The following is a 23,890-nucleotide window of genomic DNA, read 5'->3' on the forward strand; positions in this document are numbered from 1 at the left end:
TAGACCATGAGGAGGAGGGAGAATGTGGTGAGTGCAGTGACATCTAGGAAGTGCAGAATGGAAAGTGAATGCAAACATGCTGTGCTATACCTTTCTCTAAGACCCTCAATCATAGGACATGTATGGGCAAATTCCAATGGAACTGGAACCTTATAGGAATTAAGGAAAAGGGTAACAAGTCACTGTAATAACATGATTAAACTGCAAGAGTGCACCATAGAACCATTTTTGCCTTAATCCCAGTCACTCATTGTCAGACGTTTAAAAAAGGACCATTTCACAATGTTCTGTGGGCTCCCTAAGAGGGACTAGAAATACTGCAACTCTAACATGAAGAAGTGTGGGAGCAAAAGACAGAACTTTGTCAATTCACTGGCTCATGTGACCTAAAATGTGTGTGTGTCCTAGGTTTTTTTGTGTGTACCATGAATCGTACAATCCCAAGGGGCTGCCCTTAATATTTTTATTTAGGATTACCCAATGGCACATAGTGCTATAAAATTACATTTTTATGAAAGTGGTTTATTTAGATGATCCAGAGTTTTGTATTTTATTGGACAGATTTTTAAGTGCGGACTGTCCTTCCCGAATCAAAAGGGGGTTGGATAGAAGCATATTAACAATGAACTGTACCACTTTTGCTCCAATAAACACAAGAAAAATTAAAGGAAGGCAATAAAAGAGCACAAATGAAGCAGCCAATGATGTTCCAAGACGTTCCATTTTAATATATCTCTGTTTTACCTTATCATATAAAACATAGGCCCAACTAGAGTTAAAATGGAGGAACAAGCTTTGTTTGAATTCTGCATTACTGTACTTATTACATTATTTATTTAATTATCACAGACAGTATAAGGCTCATCAGTTACACCAGTTCTTATCATTGTGTGAAAAATCTAGAGTCCCAGGCAAGGGTCAAGGGTACAGGCTTTCTCGGTTTCATCAATTTTTGTTAGAGCAACGATCCTTTCTCTGCATGGCCCAGTTTCTGTTATGCTTATTGTGCCTGCAGAAGCTCAATCGCCATTGTATTACATTTCTTCACTTTGACCTATTAAGGCTTCGATTTCTTCCAGTACCTAGTAATCATTATCTAGTCTAGTAAGAAGATACATGGTTTGAGGAATCTCTCCTGTGGAACGATTTAATAAAGGTAAAGCTTTTGGGAAAGGTTTATGCTTTTTTACTTCCTTCAGTTAAATAACAGGTCAATGAAAGCTTATAGAATTTGGCATGACATGTCTTCTCATAACTATGCATCTCCTACAGAACTTGTGTATTATTTTATTATCATGATTATGATTAGTTCTTCTGAGTACCGTATATATGAGATTCAATATGTTCTTTATGCACAGCAGTGCTCAGTGGCTGTGTCAATAGAGTCTGGTTCATGGGTTTCCTGTCCTGGCCTCATTCCTTGTGATGGTACCTGTCCTTGTAAGAAACATTTAATGGCTTTACACAAGGGAGCATTGCACTAAATCATGTCAAAAATACAGATATATAAACCTTGGATTCAGTTCCCTTACCAAAATAGCCAATGTAAACAAATACACACACAAGTCTTAATATAATTCTGATATACAGTCCAAACCAGACTCACTGCTATGATCTTATGTCAGTAGCCCAAATTCTGCAATTATTGGTACAAAATTACAAAATTCTTAAAGGCCATGAAGGCCTGGGTGAAAAGACCTGAGCTTGCATGTATTACTAATCAACTACAACAACATGTGAGCTATTGCATCCTGAGCACAAAACAGGATGTTATTTAAAAGTTTCTTTTATTACTTCCATTAAAACAATTGCCTGATGCATTTTGCATGCTCGGCATTTGAGCATATTCCTATGGTTAAGTGCCAAATGCTCGAAATGCAATCAAGTATTTGGAGTGCGATAGCTTAAATGTTGCAGTTGCCTGGGCCAAGCCATTTAATCTCTAGCACCTTTGGTGACAAACTTAGATTGTATACTCTTTGGGAAATGTTCAAATTAGATTGATTCTTGCTTTTGGTTGTGGCAACATGAATTTTCACTGGAGTTTACCCCCCATCACAACATTGGTTGTCTCATTTTTAAGTTACATTTATCATGAAGTAATATTTAGGTATAGTAACACCCTGTACTTTACATAGTTTAGTAGGGTATGATGTAACCTCATATGACATATAGGTTGTTACAGGTGCCTTCTATTATACTCAACACATTGATGGAAGGTGAATTATAGCAGGGAAATGCAGAACAGCTATTAGACTACGACTGGCAGTTCTCTGAAGACAGTTTAATGTAAAATGACCTGATACTTGTTATGTTAGAGAATCAGCACAGCTTCCATCCAATTAGACCTATATATGTTGAAGTGAATCTCTTAAGATTGTTGTCTTTGAAATTATACTTTGTCCATAGGGTTACTATAACCCAAGAGTATCTGAATAAGGATCCAGTAACCGGTTAAAATCACTGCTAACAGTTTTGCTGTGACTTGTCTTTTTTATTTATATAACAATGACATATTCAGCAGGGCTTTTGCAGCCATTGTCTATCATTCACATCACCAGCCCATGGCCAAGTGGAGCTTGCAGTCTAAGGACTCTATTGCATTCACTTAATTAATCTATTAGTATATTTTGGAAATATTGGAAGAAACTGAAGTACCAAGAGAAAAAACACACAGGCATAAAATATACAAACTCCTTGCAGAACCAAAGCTACAACCCCCACTGCAAGGCAGTAGTACCAACCACTGCACCAACATGCTCACAAACACCCACTGAAACTATATATACCAATATCTATTTTGATTGTAGATAATAGTATCACTATAGCCTTGGATGCTATTCTTGTGTAAGAAATCATCCAAGCCATTCTTAAAGGCATTAACTGAATCAGCCATCACAACATCACCCGGCAGTGCATTCCACAACCTCACTGTCCTGACTGTGAAGAACCCCCTACGTTGCTTCAAATGAAAGTTCTTTTCTTCTAGTCTAAAGGGGTGGCCTCTGGTACGGTGATCCACTTTATGGGTAAAAAGGTCCCCTGCTATTTGTCTATAATGACCTCTAATGTACTTGTAAAGTCTAATCATGTCCCCTCGCAAGCGCCTTTTTTCCAGAGAAAACAACCCCAACTGTCTAATGTAAAGCTTCCATCCCCCTAACCAGTTTAGTTACACATCTCAGCACTCTCTCCAGCTCATTTATTTTCCGGAGCCCAAAACTGCACTGCATACTCCAGGAGAGGCCTTACCAGGGATCTATATATTTTCCTCCTATACATTTTACCCAGTAATTTAAGTCTATACTTCACAACAATTAATGATAAAATATAACTCTAAAAAGACTACACATAGGCATCTTGTGCAGCAGAGAGGAGTGTCTGCTATTATCAGAATTACTTTAGAATGTTCAATTCTAAAGGTATTTCCATGTGGAAAAACACAACAGAATGCATTTGTAGTCAGAGGTAGAAAAGAAATAGAAAGGAAGAAATTACATTTAGCTCTGACTTTGGAAGTCACAGGGTCTAGAAAAATCATTTACAAGCTACAAGTTATGCAAAAAAAGGGCTTAAAATGATAAAACTAGTAATGTCAATCAACTGTAACGTTTCTGATTTAATAAACAGATGACATGGATGCAAGAATATTATCAAAACACCAAGTACAATAAGTGTTATTAAAAGCATATAGGCCAGATATATACATGCATCAGCACATTTTTTTACACCACCCAGCAGATTAAAAAATCTAGTGCAAGGTGCAGAGTTCTGTGCTGGTGGGCAAAAGGCTACCAAAAGGTAAGGACAGTGCTCCATTAATAGTAGGACATTGAGGGAAGGGGGACAGTTATGGGGCTCCCCAAGTCTAACACTCAAGCATACACTTCTGCCAAGTGCATGGGAGATGCACAGTTCTATTTACTACATTCTGGGGTGCAAAGACCCGTAGAAATGGTACTACTTACACAGCGTGTTACAAAAGTGCAATAACATATGACAGTTTACATGGTGTCTTTCTGCCATGCACTGCACTTAGTAGATGATCTCTTGTGTCTTTGCAAGTATGATGCTAATGAATTTGGTGGAAAGCCAATGTAGCCAATCTATCTAGTTAGCTATATATTTTTTTTTTCAAGCCCCAATGTGGAAGGGCCCTGTGAATGTTGGATCCTCCTGCAGTTTTATTTCATGTTACTATCTATCTATCTATCTATCTATCTATCTATCTATCTATCTATCTATCTATCTTATCTATCAGAATTCCATATAGTGTTAGTAGTAACACATTTAAAGGAGTATCCTCTTACCAGAAGGCTTCAATGCTTTAATATATGATCTGTTTATCCCCAAATACAGTAAATTACAGCAAAGCAGAAGATGTGTACCTAGAAGTGTTCAAGGCTACTGAGCTTGGTTATGCAGTTCATTCACCTGATAATGCTGGGTAGAAAGCCCCATCTGCCTATTTTATGACATTGTGGAATTCCATAGTATTGTATAATTACTCAGCACTGTCAGCAGTGCATTTTGGGATACGAAAAAACGTACCACAAGTTGCCTCAAGGAAAGCAGGAGTAGGGCAGAGCTGGACAGGGGCTGGATGATAATTAGGGAGAGGAGGAAGCTTAAATGAATTCTGTAATGATTTCTATGATGTAGTTTTTATTTCTAAATTACACTGTTTACATTGCAAATAATTCACTCTATAATATAAAAATTAATTCCTGAACCAGCAAGTGTATTTTTTTAGTTGTAATATTGGTGTGTAGCAGCCATCTCAGGTCAGTTTGCCTGGTCATGTGCTTTCAGAGCCAGCACTTTAGAATGGAACTGCATTCTGGCAGATTGTTGTTTCTTCTACTCAATGTAACTGAAGGAGTCACAGTGGGACCTGGATTTTACTATTGAGTGCTGTTCTTAGATCTACCAGGCAGGTTATCTCGTGTTAGGGAGCTGCTTTCTGGTTACCTTCCCATTGTTCTGTTGTTAGGCTGCTGGGGGGGGGGGGAAAGATATTACACCAACTTGCTGTACAGCAGTAAAGAGTGACTGAAGTTTATCAGATCACAAGTCACATGACTGGGGGCAGCTTGGAAATGTACACTATGTCTAGCCCCATGTCAGATTTCAAAATTAAATATAAAAAATCTGTTTGCTCTTTTCGGAAATGGATTTCAGTGCAGAATTCTATGGGAGCAGCAATATTATTATTAACTGATGCAATTGGAAAAAAAACGTATTTTTCCATGACAGTATCCCTTTAACAGATGTATCCCTAATGCTGGCAGTAGAGCAGAGCTTATCTGTGTATAGAATTACAGTACCGAGTGCATCTTTCATTTAAATGTTTACCATTTCTAGTCTGTCTTAAAGGAGCAGGGAAGTGCCAATTCAGAAATGCATCTATAGTTTAATGGCATTGGTGCCTCCTGAACTGCTATGTTATTTCAGCTGTTGGTACGTTCTTACTTTTGTTAGGTTTTTTCAGATTTAATATCTTATCCATATATAATGGTTGCCATATATAACCTTTCATCACTTCCCCTTGTGGCTCCTGTCTATTGCCATTATATTTTTACCTGATCTCAGGTAGTGCTGGCATAGGATTATGTTCTCTGTATTTTCATTGAAAGGCATTAAAATACATTGGCTATGTGCCAGCTAGATTGATTGATTGATTGAATGTTTCTCTATTTTGGGTGTTTGCAAGAGTTTTACACTCCTAGCAGACACTTTTCCTGCTAACTAAAATAACTGCAATGTATATATAAAAATACATAATTTTTACATTACAGCGAATGACTGATCTCACTGTAATGTCTAAAATGGGGTTTCATTAAAAAGGATTTTTACAGTTTAACACATTATCCTTCCATATTGTAATATTTTCTAGAGCCCTTTTCTGTTATACTTAGCCACCTGTTACACTGAGAATAATAGGATGCTGTATTCAGTACTCGAATAAAGAGCTAATAATTAGCCAGATAAGAATAAATGTGAATACATTAGTAAATAAAAAAGGGGGATACATTAGTAAGAGCAATAGAGCATATTTAAGAGGGCATTTTAGATCACATGATGATCATTGAACTGTATATCAGATACACAACTCCATTGTGTGAATGAAATGCTTCAGAAGTTGTGGAACTCCTGACCAGCATATTACTGGTTCTTTAGGAGTACAAGTATGGGGTTTGTTATCCAGAATTTGGATCTTCATACCTTAAGGTTACTAGAAAATCATGTAAATCATGTAATCATGTAAACATAACATACACCCAATAGGCTGGTTTTGCTTCCAATAAGGATGAATTATATCTAGTTTGGATAAAGTACAAGCTACTGTTTTATTATTACAGAGAAAAGGGGAATCATTTTGAAAAAATGGCCTTTATTTCCATTATTCAGAGCTTTCTGGATAACAGGCTTCCAGATTAAGGATCCTATACCTGTATAAAGATCTGAGACTATATAATATATAAAAATAGAAAAATAGACTAGCAATATACAGCCATGCTATTGATGGACATAATTTAAAGTAGTATCTCTGCAACCTCTATGATAATATAAACCTCTCTGCTGCTAAAACACTAGCATTTACAAAAAGGACAAGGCCACTTCCTAATCAATATATTAGGAGTAAGTCTCTCTTTCTGCCAGCACCTTTAGACCAACAAGTATGAAGCTGGAAACTGACTCTTAGGGGCTGATTTACTAACAATCAAATTTCTATTTTATCCATAAATCTTCTCAAATCATTTGTGGTTTTCCTATTTTTCTTAAAAGCTCTAAAACTTTGTGATTTATTAAGTGTAAAAACCATGAAAACCTCTAATACAAAACTTCGACAGGTAAAATTTTGTCGAGGTTCTATATGTGTCATTGCGAGCTGCGCTGATCCCATTCGACGGTTTTTAATCAGTTTGGACTTTTAGAGGTTTTCAGAATTTTTTTCACTAGGTCTGAAAAACTCAATTTTTGAAGGTATTCATATTTTCTTTGGATCGTTCAATGCTTTTTTTTCATTCTCGCTTTTTACATTGGGATCTTTTAATACATTTTATGAAATAGGTGGTTTTAGAGAAAGTGAGTTTAGTTGTGGTTTCAAAAACCTCTAAACCCTAAAATGAGATGCATTTTCATAGTGATTCATGTAAAATGTGTGTGTGTAGCACTTTAGTGAACTGCAGGAAACTCATGAACATCAAGATGGGAACTGACATTTAACTTTTTGATTTTCATTCCAGGTTTTTATGGATTTGTAGTATTATTTATTATACACCAACGTACATCAATTTGAAGTTGTGGCACGGTTTTGGTGTGGAAAATATGGATTTTGCTTGGGTTAATTATGTGTCACTTAGACAAGATTACAGTATGCTCAGTTTGCAGAAACATATTTACTCGACCAACATTGGTTTAGGTGGTTACGAAATCATATATCATTTGTAAATTTGGCATAATTGGGCATTTTATTATACTTTAGTTTCATGCTAATGTTGTTTTTACAAATTTCCACATGTCTTCTGTGCAGGCTCTTTTGCTAATAAAAGTATAAGATCCCTTAACTACTGGAAACCTGCTATCCAGAAAAGTCCTAATTACAGGAATGCCTTCTCCCATTAATTACATTTTGAGTTTTTTGTACTTTTTGGTAACTAAGTTGGAACTTAAGCTTTGGTAATTAAGCTGCATGACTGTAATGGAGGCAAAACAATCCTATTGGGTTTATTTAACGTTTAAATGATTTTTAGTAGACTTAAGGTATGGTGATTCAAATTATGGAAAGATCCTTTATACCGAAAACTCCAGCCCAAAGCATTCCTAAAGATCCTGTATCTCTGGTTTGAGTGGCTGCTCTACCTTCATCTTATTTTGTCTTCTTCCCTAAGGATTCTCTCATGGAAATATATCTAAAGTTAAATGTGTCAGTATTTATTACCATCTCCTCCACTGGCCCCTGTTCATTTTTAGTAACTCTTTGTTCTTACTTCTTTAAACAGACATGGTGGCACACAGGGTATGAAGTGAGATTAAAGGAGATGCTTAACCAGTGGTCCAGCATTCAGTGTCAAGCAATGCTTACATATAGATATATAATGAATATAGTACCCCCTATTGTAAAATATAAGGATATTAAAAGTTACCAAGGAGTTCCATGACTATATAAAAACACAAGGCTGAATGCCAAGTGTTTTTATACAGGTCATGGAACTCTGAAGTAATAGTTTCAGTAAATCATGTGACAGAAATGACATCACTAAGCTCCAATTATAACCGATGACATCACTAAGCACCACTTTTAAATAAGGCTTGTTTCAGCTGTAGCATCACTTCAGCACTCTCCAATGCTCAGGTGATGAACATACAGCATAGTCAGATTTATATCTATACAATACACAAGAGCCATAAATGATATCCTTAAAGGGGAAGGAAACCTAGTCGGCGCAAACCCCCACCCCCCTCCCGTTTGTTGCCCACCCTCCCTCCTCCCCCCTGGCCTACCCGTCCCGCTGGGCAAATGCCCCTAACTTGTTACTTACCCTTCTGCGCAGGTCCAGTCCAGGGAGTTCACCGATGACATCTTCTTCCATGCGATCTTCTTCCTGCTGTGAACGGCGTTTTGGCGCATGCGCAGTAGGATCATTTCGCCGGTACAGATCTACACGCGCATGCGCAGTAGATCGTACCGGCAAAATGATCCTACTGCGCATGCGCTGGTCAAAGCAGGAAGAAGATCGCGTGGAAGAAGATGTCGTCGGTGAACTCCCTGGACGGGTAGGCCAGGGGGGATGAGGGAGGGTGGGCAACAAACGGGAGGGGGGTGGGGGGGTTTGCGCCGACTAGGTTTCCTTCCCCTTTAAGGATATCATTTATGGCTCTTGTGTATTGTATAGATATAAATCTGACTATGCTGTATGTTCATCACCTGAGCATTGGAGAGTGCTGAAGTGATGCTACAGCTGAAACAAGCCTTATTTTCAATAGTATTACTACTAATGCCTGTTGGGGTCTTCATCCATCATCCATGCTGAAGGAATAAATCGGCTACTGCATAAAAATGGTCAGGATTGAATCCTTGAAAAATAGTGTCCCAGGGGTGGAAGGTTTTACTCAAAGGGGGATCTGCAACAGTGACTTCTTGTTCCATCTTAGTAGAGTACTTGAATTTAAAAAAATGGGGAAGATGTTTTTCTTATATCAATCAGCTGGCTGAATTCTGCAGAAAGCAAGGGAAATATAACCATGCCAGGGCCACCATTTCTTCTACCACATTATCCTCTAGCTAAAGCCATGACTAGACCAAAAAGTGGGGTTTAATACAGGAGATTGATATTTAATGGATATTCAGTTAACTAACCCCAGTAAGTGATGGATAGAAATGAATATGTTTATACAAAGACCTAGCTATGCTTTATCTGTCTTGCTCAGACTGTGTCTTGGCTCCAACACATGGGAAAGCTTTCATAATAGAGATATTTTGTCCATTATTATCAGTTTCCCTTTATCCATGCCAGACAAGGAATTGTGTTTTTTTTTTATCTACAATGATGTTTATGTAGTGTCATAAGCAAATATCAGGTACCAATAGCAGCTTGTTATAGTTGTTGTAACTACAGTAAATCAGTCAAATGTAACTTATTACTGGTTGTGTTTGTTACCATACTGTTATGTAGAGAAGGAATGTGATCAAGGTGGAGTTGTATGGTCAGGAGTTGCAAGTAGAATTGTATCACACTACAATTCTGACGTCTGAAAAAATGTGTAATTCAAAGTTTACATTTACTTAAATAAAAATAACAGATGTAAAATAGTTTTCCGAGGCTTCTACTTCCACTTTCCCGTATTTAGGCATACAATTAAAAGAGAGAATTGTTGCACTGCATTGTACAGAGAATGGTTAAAGTATTCCTGTACTGTATGACAACCATGAACTGCATTACAACTAACATTATTGCAAGCTTTTTATTTCACTCAGTACTGAAATTCAAATTAGGCATTAACTCTCCGAAAGGCAATGCTTCAATAGACCTTTCTTGAACTACTTCTCTAATGTATTCAAGAAATAGGATTTTCTTTCATTGTTCCAATATCCTGTATCTCTTGAGAGGCATGATTAAAATCCATCTTATTGCCCTCAAATGAATTTACCTTACCTAAAATTGATGTTCTGTCATCAGCTTTTCTTTAAAGTTCAAGCCCATTTGTACATTTCCATTATTAATGCAAATTTCAGAAATGCACTAATTAACACATTGCCTTGCTAAATTCACAGGGTGATATAAAAATAGAAACTTTTTTTTTCCTGCATTCAGATTAAATTAAGAATCCAGCAATTTTACAGTTGTAGATTTTAAATATATTTTTCTAATTAACATTTTCTTGAGAAAGCATATTGAATGCTTCTTAAGACTGAAGTGTACCCGATACAAATGTCAATAACGTATTATGAAGATGAATTAAAGTAAATCTAAAGTAGGTGATAACCACATTCATGGTTATTTATTTATTCCAGCAATCACCCCATCTCTCTCTATGTCTCCCACCCAAACAAAGTATAGTAGATATTCCAGATATATATTAGAAACAAAGGGAGCATTGTGGGTCGCTTCTGATCTTGTGGCATAAGAAACATAGACAGAAACTAATATGGCAATAAATAAAAATGACTGCAGGCAATATAGATTCCAAATGGCATAACTGTGAATGACAGTAGACTATAGAGCGAGCATAGATAAACCATATAAACTATATCCCTAAAGATATTGTGCCAGAACTTCATTGATAGTTGGAGGCTGTTATAAAGAATCTAGAGGGCTACAACTCCAACCGCTACCATAAAGTGCTCTTCCTAAAAACATATTCCTAAGCACATGGCCTATAAGGAAATCATGTAAAGAAACCATGTAGAGCTGCACTGTGCACTATTTTATTACACCGGAGGGCCTATTTATCAAAATTCTAATTTGTGTAATGTTAGAGGTTTCTTTTACTTTGAGTAAACTGTATTTTTTTTAATTGGATGTTTGCTTATATATGAAAACATCTGAATATAAAAACTTTCAATTAAGTAGAATTGTGAAAATTAATAGATAATAAAATACCTTGAATTTGTTCTCTATCATTTTCAAAAATAAAAGCTTGCATTTAAAAAATGCTTTAAATTTGCCATGCTCCCATTGACTTTTACACAGCTTTTAGATGCAGAAATTTTACAATCACATTTTTTGCACTTTATTAATATTGTACATTTGAGTTTTTGAAAGCATAATTCAAGTTCAAGAGTTTTAGCACGAAAAAAAAAAATCTAATTGTGGCAAAAACCAACCCCTTAGTGTGTAGTGTGAAAATCAGCAAGTATGTTCCTGTGTACACTGAGAAACATTCCTGTGCTAGCACTGTTCATTAGAATCCCTGAATTAATGCTATTGGTACTTTTCTTTTGTATTATAAAATGTTAATCTGCATTTGAAAAATGTGGTCCCTGTTAGTGATGGGTGAATCTGTGCCCGAAAAACAGCGAAAAATTTGTGAAACGCATTGAAGTCAATGGGCGTCAAAATAATTTTGACGCGAGCAACAATTTTTATACTCACCACTATTTGGTCCAAATGCATTAATGTCAATAGGCGTCCGAATAATTTTGATGTGTGAAAATTTTTATGCGCAACAATTTTGATAATTTTTCACAGGCAAATTATCGCTGCAGTTTCGAATTAATTCGCTTGCGGCGAAACGCGGAAATTCGGTGCAAGTTAGTGTCTGCCGAATTTATTCGTCCTTCACTAGTCCCTGCATCTTGTCCAGTGAGTTTTTCTCCTTGTCACAACTGTGACATCCAACAGCTAAGTTTTTTGGGGAGTACTGTTAGAATATAATATGCAGAAATGACATATTACCCTATAAAATGTGGGCACGTTTAGAATTATTTATAGTTCCACAGCCAGAGAAGAATAAATCTATGGAGAATTTACTGTGCAGATCCTAGTTGATACTGTCAACCTAGTTGATGCATGTCACAATGTAATTCTTCATTAGGCTTTTGTGAACCTTTAACACCAGCTTGAAGGTGGCATAAACTTTTGGAGCAAATGTAAACTTTCTCATTACGTTTTATCACATACACTATCGCAAACGATAACATTTGCAATTGCCATCCTACTGTTGTCAACGCATTGCGAACGAATTGCAGCATTTTGGTGTGGTTTACCAATATTACATTCTCTGATATTTCTCTAAAACCAAAAATGGCCTGACAGTTATTAAAAGATCCAAATATAAAAAGTATGAAATGGAAAAAAAAACCTTTCAAAATTTAGTTTTCCGGACAGTTGCTAAATCCAATAACCTCTAATATTCTGAATGGTTAAAACCAGCTTCCATTGACTTCTATGGGACCTCAACTGGAGAACTTTTGTTTTACAGTTTTTCCTGGTTTTTTTGCACTTGAATTTTGGGAGTTTGAGAGGTGTAAAAAATAATCAAATTTGTGAAAAAAAAGGAAATCCAAATGTTAGTAAATTGGTCCCTCGGTGTATAACTCACATTTATACTATTTCTACACTGCATTTATCAACATTAAACCTCATTTTCCAGTTTGCTTCCCAGTTTTGTAGCAAAACACAAACAATGACACACATGCAGTGGGAAGAAACACCAGTGTTTACATAACCTTAAATAGTATTACTGTATAAGCTAATTTGGAGGTGTGTACTTCTGTAAATTGGGCTCAAAATTTGGGTTTGCACCCTCTATGAAATCTGGAGTTACATGGAATGGTATGGGTTTATTTTATGCACTAAATTCCTTGTCATTGCTGACACAAAAAGAAAGATATTCTTGTTCTAAACACTCAGAATAAGAAGAATAGTCTGTGGCTTAGTATAAATTATACAATGCTCATTTTCCAGCATGCCATTAATCTATACAAGGTTAATTACTATCAGTTTTGGGAAACAATGCAGTCAAAAGGATAGAAATTGCAGAATAGTATGTTGTTTTTCATGTTAAATATTAAAAATAAACCAAACTTAGATAATGAAGTGACAGCTTTTTGCAATTTCCCTCCAGCAGAAATGTAAATATACTTATAGAAAACTTGCCTGGTGATCTATTAAATTAATCCTAGAAGTAATGTTAGAATCATTTATCAACAGTAAAAGCAATTAGCATATGTTGTTTGTGTGAGGCTATGGCCTCGGGATAATATTTGCATTTAAAAGCACAATAATCATTCAGCACTCACAGGTTTTTGACTCTTAGCTAAATACTTTTATAATGATGGAGAGAAGGAGCACATTTTAACATATAATATTAACTTATGATATAGTGCAGGTGTTTTGTGATTCAGATGAAAATGGAAATGAAGGGTCAAATCTTTTACTATGCAACAGTATTGAGAATAATCTGATGAAATAACAATATAGTGTTCATGTTTTTAATTACAGCATCAGCAGAACCTGAAGCCAAATATTTACTTGTTTAATTCTCCAGTGAGCTTTAATTGCACACTATAATTTTTCTCATTTTTTTTTTTAACAAATGGCATCTGTCCTTGCTTTGTCCTAATTTATCACAGCCTAGAGATTAACCCACTTCAAGCACTGCTTACTGGAATTTATTTTGCCCTTTAGATATGGGGGGGGGGGAGCACAAACAAGGGCAAATGCAAAGGGTTTGAATTTGAGATTCTGTACCTATATTATTCTTACCTTGTATGTTGAGAGGTGGTAACTAGGCCATTGATAATAGCATTAATCAATGGGTGAAAGTTACAACTCACAGTTTGATAAATACAGTCCCAAAACTCCCATAGGAATGAATAGAACATAGGTGAATTTTTATTTATTAACCTTTAAACTCACATTTTGATAAATCTGCCCATTATTGTCTTTTAAGTGGTTGATGTATATATTCATAAAAGAACCAGTTTGGTACATTTGTTCCAGCTGATGAGAGACATACTGTATACTCTACATTGCAAATAACCTGTGATTATATTTTTCAAGATATATGGAAAAACATTATAATCATTCACAAATAGAATGCAAATAAATGACATATTGATAGATATATGCCAAAGAGGGTTTTTTTTAATTAGATAACATGCATAGTATATACTCTTAGCAAGCAAGAGTTACTGTAATCTGGCAGTCAATAGACTCTGCAGTAACTAACTGCATGTTCTAACAGCCAGAATCAGAAATGAGGACTTCAGACAAAAAGCTCAGGTAGTGACATCATTTTAAGTAATCAATTCTGTGTCCTCATCTCTGATTAAATGAGGATGACATTTATTTTCTTTCAAAATGCAGTTGTCTATGTTGTAAACTTCCAGCTCCAAAACTCTTTTATTGCCGAGAAGGTTAGAGTGCTGCAACCCAACTTCTGGGCAGTCTGGACCACACAACCATTCTAAACCAAGTTCCAGATAGATAGATAGATAGATAGATAGATAGATAGATAGATAGATAGATAGATAGATAGATAGATAGATAGATTTCAACATCCTGTTAATAGTATAATAATTAAAATAAAATAATCTTAATTCAAGGACACTTGTACTGCAGACCCATATTTTCCCAATAAAGATAAAGACACAATTGTATGCTGTGAAACATACTGCAAATATACCAGACCTCTTAAGCAGTTCCTGCATAATAATGGTGGGTATAGGGCATGGTCATATAAAGATCAGGTCAAAGTGAGGTTCATAAACAAAGGATGGATTGAAATAAAACCCTTAGATTGTACAGTAAGATACAATTGGAAGGGACTTTAATATAATTTGCCTCAGTTTGTCTGTATGTCAATAGCCTTGTGTTCTATGGAAAGTAGTGGACAGCAGTACAATATTCCAGTAATATTCACTCTGTTTAAAAAAGGTGAACAGTAACAGGCCTTACTCACCTTTTTTAACAGAGCAAATAAAGAAAACTATTATTTATTATTAGAATAGTGTGCTGCTGTCCACTTCTTTTTATGGCACAGCTTGGGAGCCAAGAAACTCTGCATATCATGCAGCCTCTTTCCAATAATACACTGGGCAATGAGCTGGCAGCAGCTAAAGTCTATACATTTTCTAATAGGTTTGTGTACCATGCTGGGTAATGTCGGTACTCTATAAATACATGTAATAGCTGAACACAATGTCTTCGAAGCCGAATCATGTTAAATGCAATAACCACATTTCTTTAGATAAGGAAGTTGACAGGTACTCATGGTGCATAGAACTTTTATTCAATTAAACTGAAACCATATTCATTTGAATTCTAAAAAAATGAATATATTTTAAACCCGAGAGTTGTTTTAGGACTCTGTTCCCTCTATAAAGTAAGGAGGTTCTTGAAATTAATTCAAATATTCAGCATGAACATGAGAGCACACACATTAATATGCTTAAATCAAGAGTGAATAATGCCTTCCTAATTTGCTGGTACACTGAAATCCCCATGGCATCCAGATTTACCAAATGCAAACAAACCCCAGAAGTTCAGGGACATGTAACAACATTTATTTTAAAGTAGAATGAACAGAACATTTTTTGGGCCAATACCCTTTCACATGGATATTATTGACATAACCACCATGGAGCTGCCATCACCTGTGCCATTTTCAATACATGCAGTGTGCCATATATGTTTCGGCATAACATTTTTAGACCAATGCCATTCCACAGGTACATTCTTGACCACCATGGAGACCAATATTCAACATATTCATTGGATTGTTCAAAGCTGCCACATGGAACAAGATACAGTAACTAAATGATGGCAGCCTTTGTAATTCATCTACATAGTTTAAGGGACTCTCTTACTGTTAAAACAATAAGGCCACTGATTTAATATTTCACAGGAGTATGCAGGACCGTGCACAGTATATATATATATATATATATATATATATATATATATATATATATATATATATATATATATATATATATATACACACACACACACACACAGTCCATAAATCCTCCGCACACCGTTTACTTGTAATTACCCAGGTGCTACCATTAAGCTGCTGTATTATTCATTCATTCAAGAAGTAGGTGCACACTGGGATTTGATTTATAAAGATAAAAATTCAAACTTTTATTATCATATTTAAAATCGGCCAACATTTCGGTCTCCACTTAATACCTTTATCAAGACCTGATATTAGGTATATATATAATATAATATAATGAAGTAAAGAAAAAAAAAACTGAGAGAATAACAAATGAGAAAAACATTTTCGATTACAGGTATTTAACTTCAAAAAATAATACATTGACAAAACATCACATGTATTTACCTGTCCCAGAGGTTAGAAGAAGATTTTGCGTGACTGCCTTGGAGAATTTTAGGTTGCCATAGACAGGTTGGCACCCAGGAATTTCGTACCCTGCAGCATGAATACAGGATTAACCATTGCTAGGTTGGGCTCATACAGCAATAAATATAAGATCACCATGGCAAGGGTATTGACAGTGTTCATTTGGCATGTCTCTAAATGAAGAACTATGTTTTGCTATCAGAGGACTCACATGGTGCACCACAGCATTACATTTATTTCCACAGGAGAGAATGTTTGATGAACTATTTAACTGGTGTGAGATTATTGAGTAGGTTGAGCCATCCGAGCCAAATGTCTAGATAAAGTTTGATCCATTTGTACATTTCCCCATAAATTACATTTTCGTTTACGGTTATAAATTTGACAGATATGACCAAACTGAACTTCTTTTGTGAATCTGTGACAATTTGAAAGACACTACACTAGTTATTTTTCTGCCATCAAATTTTATGTTTCGATGGTTCCCCAACAGCTGAAAGTGCCATGTTATGGCACTCAAGTATGGAATCTGCCTAATGAAACGGAACAAGGAACAATCTACAGTATAAGCGGTTATTAAATTGCAGCTTCTAGGGTCCCCTGGACTGGATTTGAAATGTATAAAAGTGTAAAAAAAAGTAAATATGGTGCAAACAGATTTCCCCAGAGGTATACCTAAAACAAAAACACTTCTCTAGTATTTAGTGATATATTGTCTTTATAAATATGGTTTAAAGAGTTTCTTTTATTTCTCTATCTCCACTGATTTGCATCTTGAGATTTTTATCTCATGAGATGAGATTTTTGTCTTATGGTAATAGTTTACCCTGACTGCCACAAAGCCTGACTATCCAAGTCTTTCCAAGTTCTATAAGCGATAATTTATGTGGGGCTGAATGACTAAAATAGGACAAGGTGTAACAAACAAAAAAATAATTGCCCACTTCCAGGTACAAAATCCAGACCTACTCAATTATAACATAGGACTCCGGAGAACCAAGATAGTTCAGTGATTCATTTTATTTATACAGTGCACGACATGTTTTGCGCCAACAAGCTCTTCCTCAGGTGCTTATATGCGTATAAGCACCTGAGGAAGAGCTTGTTGACTCGAAACATGTCGTGCACTGTATGAATAAAATGAATCACTGAACTATCTTGGTTCTCCGGAGTCCTATGTTATAATTGAGTAAGTCTGCAGGTCTGGCGGGGCCCTGACTCTGAAGTGGAACCAGACATAATAACAAAAGGAGCACATCATCCATAAGATTATATCTTTACAAAATCCAGACCACAGTTTTGTACATGAAAGTGAATGGAGTTTAATGATAAGGGCATAGGGCAACATGTGGGCGGCCCATGGGCATGCTCCTTACTAGCACAATATTAAATCATTAAATACAAATGAATATCATGTGCCTAATGAATAATGTTAGTCCCCACTGTGAATTAAATTGCCTATTTTTATATCAGAGCTGGTGTACCTTTATAGAAAAACATGTACTGGTACGGGAACAAAAACTAACAGGGTGCCACACCACTATTAACTTACCTCCCAGACATCCGCAGCTTCAGATTTGGCTTGTGCCAGATTGGGCTTTCTGAATTTACTCTACTGCGCGTATGCAAGTATAATTCTTCACTAGGGATGCCTGAAAAAGTAAGTAAAATGGCAACATGACACTTTATTCATTTTTTCCCTGAGCTAGTGTATTTTTTTCCTAAATGGAGCACAGGTTGTGGGAAAACTTATTAATTGGATTTACTGAGGAAAGACAAACATATTGGCAACCCCAGTGAGTCCAGTCTTATAGAAGTCAATGGGAGCTGCACTGATCCTATTAGATCTTTTGTTAGGCATTCAGGGTTTTAGAGGTTTTCAGATTTTTTTCGCTAGTAATTGTCCAAAAACCTAAAATTTTAAGAGGTTTTCAGATTTTTTTTTTAGCTCATTCAGCATTTTTTAATGTTCGTGCTTTTTCTATTTGAATCAAACTCACTAAAATAAGAATGTTGATAAATGGACCTCCCATGTTATTCTTTGCACCTTATGATACATATGCAAAGCAACAACTAGTGCAAGGGTGTAGACCAAACTTGCACAGAATCAGGGGTAGATACAAGTGTAGGGCATATGGAAAGCTAACAATCACAATTATGTAATCATTGGCATGCTGGGGATTGTTCAAATACTTGTATCTGTCCTCTTGCCCGCGGGACAATGAGTAAAATTGTGCATGCACCTACACTATGTAAAATATATTCAAGTTTTTCCTCAACAACTTGTGCTAAACTACAGAACAATGTGCGGCTATACTCCTTATGGTAATAATTATAGCAGGTTTGCTTTTTCTGTGTAGGGGATCTTGGTGAAAGTTTGTGACACTACCTGCTGGTAAAGACACAGTGGTGGCGAGGGAACAATCACCATCATATCTAGAAAACCTATTAGCTAAAATCAGCTTTAAGTAGGGTTTCTGATCCAAGTCTGATGTCTGCCATGAGTGCAATAAGAAACATGGCTATAAAATCAAAACCAGTTCACCAAAACATTTTTTTCCCTATATAGGACACAATTAAACAGCATGTTATTTCAAATAAATATTCCGTATTGGTGTTACTGGCCCTTTAGAAATTTGCAGCAGAAAAGATTTTACTCTCTATGAGCACTTCTTTACTGGCCAACAATAGTTTAGTTCTGGGTGGATTTATTTTTAGTATAAGTAGGTTTATAGCTCAATCTCTTCCATAATGCATTTTCTTTGCATCACAACCACAGCTTTTGAAACATAAATGTGATATAACATGTAGCTGATGCATTATGGCTCTATTTTGCTATGTTCTTCATTTGCTTGAGTTTACTTTTTTTTCTACTGCTTGTATTTTTTACTGTATGATTAATTATAGTTAAGGTCACTGGCAGGGCCATACAACAGGGCTTTAAACAGTCGTTCATCCATCGATCAGTTAGTTTCTGAACATAAAGATTTAGATGCAAATCACATGATAACCCGCATAACGTATTTCTATGGGTATCACAGATATATGTCATTTTTGAGCATTTACCATTTTAACCTTTAAAAATAAAAGACCAGGTAGGCTCATTAAATATCAGACCTATGAGTTCATTATAGTGATTGTTCAAAACATATAAAAGCTAAAGGTTGTTTGAAGCAAAGCAATTTCATTCTGCAGTAAATGACTCCAGCTGCTTACTGTTATTTCATATCATGTTTTATCAGGAGAACAAATCCATATACAATGCCTTTATTAGAGCCATATCATCTAAGATAGAATCTGCATATTTGCAAACATGATTCCAAAGAATTATGCCGCCAATGAATAACGTTAGAAACATGGGTGGGCACAAATAAAGAGATGAGAAAGAATAGACTCCATGAATCCCATCAGGCAGGAAGATCAAAATGAAGGGTGTTAAAAGCAATTAAAATAATGGACAAAAGCCAGCTTATGGGATGTGGGATGTCATTTGTGCAAAGTAGGGGCATGATGACACTCCTTGGAGAACTGGATTATAAAACTGTGAGTTTGCACTAAATATTATAGTTGCAGGTTTATCTGTGTAATGTGGGCATACATTTACAAAATATATTGCAGCTTAAAAGACAAGCAAACTTTTTGCATTGCCCTAAGCACAATTTCCTTAATTGGTTGTTCCTCTTCTTCTTACAGATCCCTGTTTATGTTTATGTTATTAATCTGCTGCTCATAGGATCTTATTGCCATGCATTGCATGGCCTCTTTTCTGCTATGGAAATCCATTTGCATTCTTGCCAGGTTTTCATTTGCTGCATGTACCCACTGCCATACTGAGAGGGGTCAGGGTGTATGAATGACTGTAATTCAATTAAGGGTTGTATCTACCTATGAAAAAGATGATGGGCTGCACAGCATGGCCTGTTACAGGAGCAGTGGGATGGGTATTAACGAGTATTGGGATGGGTATTGTGATGGGTATAAATCACTGTAACATATGAATATACCCATTATGCCTAGCTGCTTTTATCACAGCAGAACACACTCATATTAATTTATGATGCCATTCCTGCAGTCTTTTCCTCCAGGACAGTGCAGCTAACTAGAGGCAGGGTGTTTGCTGGAAAATGGACTGAATATAACCTTTATTTATGATTTACATTTTTTTTCAACACTGCATGCTGGATTCTGACAAACTAGAATTGAGAAAGTTTGCATTCATTATAACAATTAGTGCATATTTGAGGTGGTAAGACAATAGGGGGAAACCCTTGGTCTGTTACATATCTGGAGCTTGTGCAGGCCAACTCTTTTCTTATTGTTTGGTTGCTTTCCTAAAAGGACCATTCCTTCCTTAAGGGAATATATATGGGCATTGCTCATATTTTCCTCTCCAGTCTTTCGTAGGCATAAAGATTATTTTACTGAATTACAGGTATGGGATCTTTTATCTGGAATACTTGGGATCTGGGGTTTTCCAGATTTTTTATCATTTGGACCTGAAATGGTTGGAAATCACTGGCCAGGACAACATACTCAGGAATAGTGCTGGTGGCCAACAGGAAATAGTAACATTCATATTTGGTGAACAGTAATTTCAACACAACCTTTGTTCAAGTGTAAAAAATGGGTCATGGACTCTATACCAAGGTATGCTCTCAGGACCATTTCCACTGCAGCTTTCTGGCCAGCTGGATATAGGGCTAAAGTTGGAGAGCCAGTAATTAGTGCAAAGAAGGGTTAACCAACTCCCTTTATGGTATAGCTGAATTTTTCGATGAAAAAGTTAAGAAGTAGAGGCCAAGTCCAGTGTTGTTTTTGAAAGCCTGACTTAGCCTCAAGGCATTCTAATCTACACATCTGACAGCAGGAATGATTTCTACATGGTGATGCTCTGTGAAATGGATTTAACAAGGTCTTAATCTTTTAATGAATGGCTTCATTGTGCCAATTTTAATCTTTTTTCTTAGCATAATGCCAGTTTTGAATTATGTTTTCAAATATGCAAAGGTTCTCAGGGTGATTTACTCAATAAAATGTAAAATGTTTTCTTAATTAGGAAGCAGTGGCAATACAAATGATTATTTGCAATATAAAAACTGTTACATAAGATGTTAATTTAAAAGGTTATTGGTGGGGTGGAATATTTCTATAATATTCCTTACAGATATATGAACTCTTACAAATATATGACTATGACATGAATGAAAAGCAACACCGATATTAAGCTAATCACTAGACAAAACAAAAGCACATAAAGAAATCGCAGAACAGTTACACCCAGCATTTGCACAAAGCTCCATTTCCATTGTGTTAAAGGGTGGTTCACATTTAAGGTGTACAGTATGTTTATAGAATGGCCAATTTCAAGCAATTTTAAAATGGCATTTATTTTTACTCTTTTTTTTTTTTTTTACTTATTTTTCTAACTCTTTCCAGCTTTCAAATCGGGGTCACTGACCCCATCTAAAATAACAAATGCTCTGTAAGACTACAAATGTATTATTATTCTTACTATGTATTACTCATCTTTCTAGTCAGGCCCTCTCCTATTCATATTCTAGTCACTTATTCAATTCAATGCACGGTTGCTAGGGTAATTTCGTCCCTAGCAACCAGATTGCTGAAATTGCAAACTGGAGAGCTGCTGAGTAAAAAGCTAAAAAATTCAAAAAGCACAAATAATAAAAAATGAAAACCAATTGCAAATGTTCTCAGAATATCACTCTCTGCTTCATACTAAATGTTCATTTAACAGTGAACAACCATTTTCTCCATCTATCCTCACTATTGAGGTGCTGCATGTAGACATAATTTTAAAGCCTTCAAATCAATCCCAGCCCCAGTGGAGCTTACAGTCTAATTTCTGTGAAACAAGTAAACAAACTCACATACAATCTTAATGTAGATTGCCATCTGAAGCCATTGTTATTAGACAATCAGCTAAAACGAAGCACCTGAAGCAAATATGCCCAAACTCAGGGACACTGATATTTCCTGTCATTTCAGGATATCAGTGCCATCTGCTGTCTTTTTAATTATTCAAGCAAAATTTGTTTAAAAGATTTTTTTCTCCAGATATTTTTCTTTGTTTCTCTGAGGGTAATCCTTAACTTCCTACCTTGTCTGTGCCAAGACCTCTGAGCACATTAATATAGCGGAGCTGAGTTAACAGTGGTGGCATCTTTGAAGGAATTGATCTTCACTTAAATATATCTGCTGTAATTCTAGGCTAGTCTAGTAGGTGCTATACATTTAATACATCATAAACTAGCCTAGTTCTTTGCCAAGCTTTCATTCTGCTTTAAAGCGGAGGGGCTGTAGGAAACTCTTAACAACTTCTTTCAAACACCAATTTAGGCTCACTGCCTTCAGTAGGCTTAATCGTAGGTAGTCTTAGGGACGCTCCGCCAATGAGACGAGTTAAGCAACTCGACTCAGGCGGCCGCGCCAGGTAGGTTTCCAGGGGCGGCAAAAAGCTGCTCCTGGTACCTTTAAGAGCTGAATTTCCGGGTTTGAACCGGAAATTCGGCTTTACTAGAGCGATAGAGCGCAATTGCGCTCTTCGCACTAGTGTTCCTGCTATTGAGGGAGGCGGCTTTTGAGTAGCCGCCTCAGGTGGCTTCTTCATAAGAATCGGCGCTGGGTAGTCTACTTATCAAATTTGTTTCTTAAATACATTTTATTCTTCTAAAGTCATGAAATATTCACACGTGTGAATGTTAATGCTCTTTTTAGTGATCACAAGAATATATATATATATATAGCCATATAACTAGTTCAAAAGAGTATAAAGAATAGGCCAGATGGTGCTCTGAATTGTGCTCCATCTGTACGACATACCCTTTCAAACATATTAATAAAAAAAAACTTAATAATCCATGGCAATATGTTGTGTGATCAGTCACTGAATCTGCACACTGCTAATTATCTTCTTTACGATCTTCCCTCCACTGAAGACCACCGTGTGCCAAAAGTGGTGGGGTATTTTAGAAGGATTGGACTCATCTTCAGTAATCAGTGGTGTTTTACTCATATTAATATAATTACAAATGGATTTGGTTGCATGTATATTTTCAATCAAGGACCTTTCTATACAAGACACAAATATCTCTTTGTTGCTTACTCTTGGTAAGACAGGCTACATTCAGACGCTTTACAGGAAAAGCTGTTATCCCTTAAGTCTACTAGAAAATCATGTAAACATGAAATAAACCCAATAGGCTGGTTTTGCTTCCATAAAGGATTAATTATATCTTAATTTGGATCAAGTACAAGGTGCTGTTTTATCATTACAGAGAAAAAGGAAATCATTTTTAAAAATGTACATTATTTGGATAAAATGGAGTCTATGGGAAACATCCATTTAGTAGTCTGGGAACTCTCTGGATAACGGGTTTCTGGATAACGGATCTAATACCTGTATATAGTGGATAATGTACCTCTGCTGTAATTTATAAAGATATTATTAGTCACCGAGGAGTTATGTGACCATATAACTCACATACAGGTCATATAATTCCAAGGTGGCCACTAATATCTATATACATTTTAGTAGGGGGTACATTAT

At 36.0% G+C, this 23,890-nt stretch overlaps 1 protein-coding gene across 6 annotated transcripts in view; it reads right to left on the reverse strand.

Moving 5' to 3' along the window:
• Positions 1–23,890, reverse strand: part of begain.L (brain enriched guanylate kinase associated L homeolog) — a 110,951-nt gene that overhangs the window by 40,949 nt on the left and 46,112 nt on the right. For 5 of the 6 annotated variants that reach the window (XM_041573071.1, XM_041573072.1, XM_041573073.1 and 2 more), the window contains 2 exons: positions 17,876–17,975; positions 16,303–16,392 (listed from right to left, as the gene is read on the reverse strand). The exons of the other annotated variant lie outside the window; for it this stretch is intronic. In XM_041573071.1, coding sequence (XP_041429005.1) covers positions 16,303–16,392; positions 17,876–17,886 — 101 coding nt within the window. In that variant the 5' untranslated portion in view covers positions 17,887–17,975. The remainder of the gene's footprint in view (positions 1–16,302; positions 16,393–17,875; positions 17,976–23,890) is intronic. 6 annotated transcript variants of the gene reach the window in all.

This window comes from Xenopus laevis, chromosome 8L (genome assembly GCF_017654675.1).
Source record: "Xenopus laevis strain J_2021 chromosome 8L, Xenopus_laevis_v10.1, whole genome shotgun sequence".
NCBI classification, from domain to species: domain Eukaryota; kingdom Metazoa; phylum Chordata; class Amphibia; order Anura; family Pipidae; genus Xenopus; species Xenopus laevis.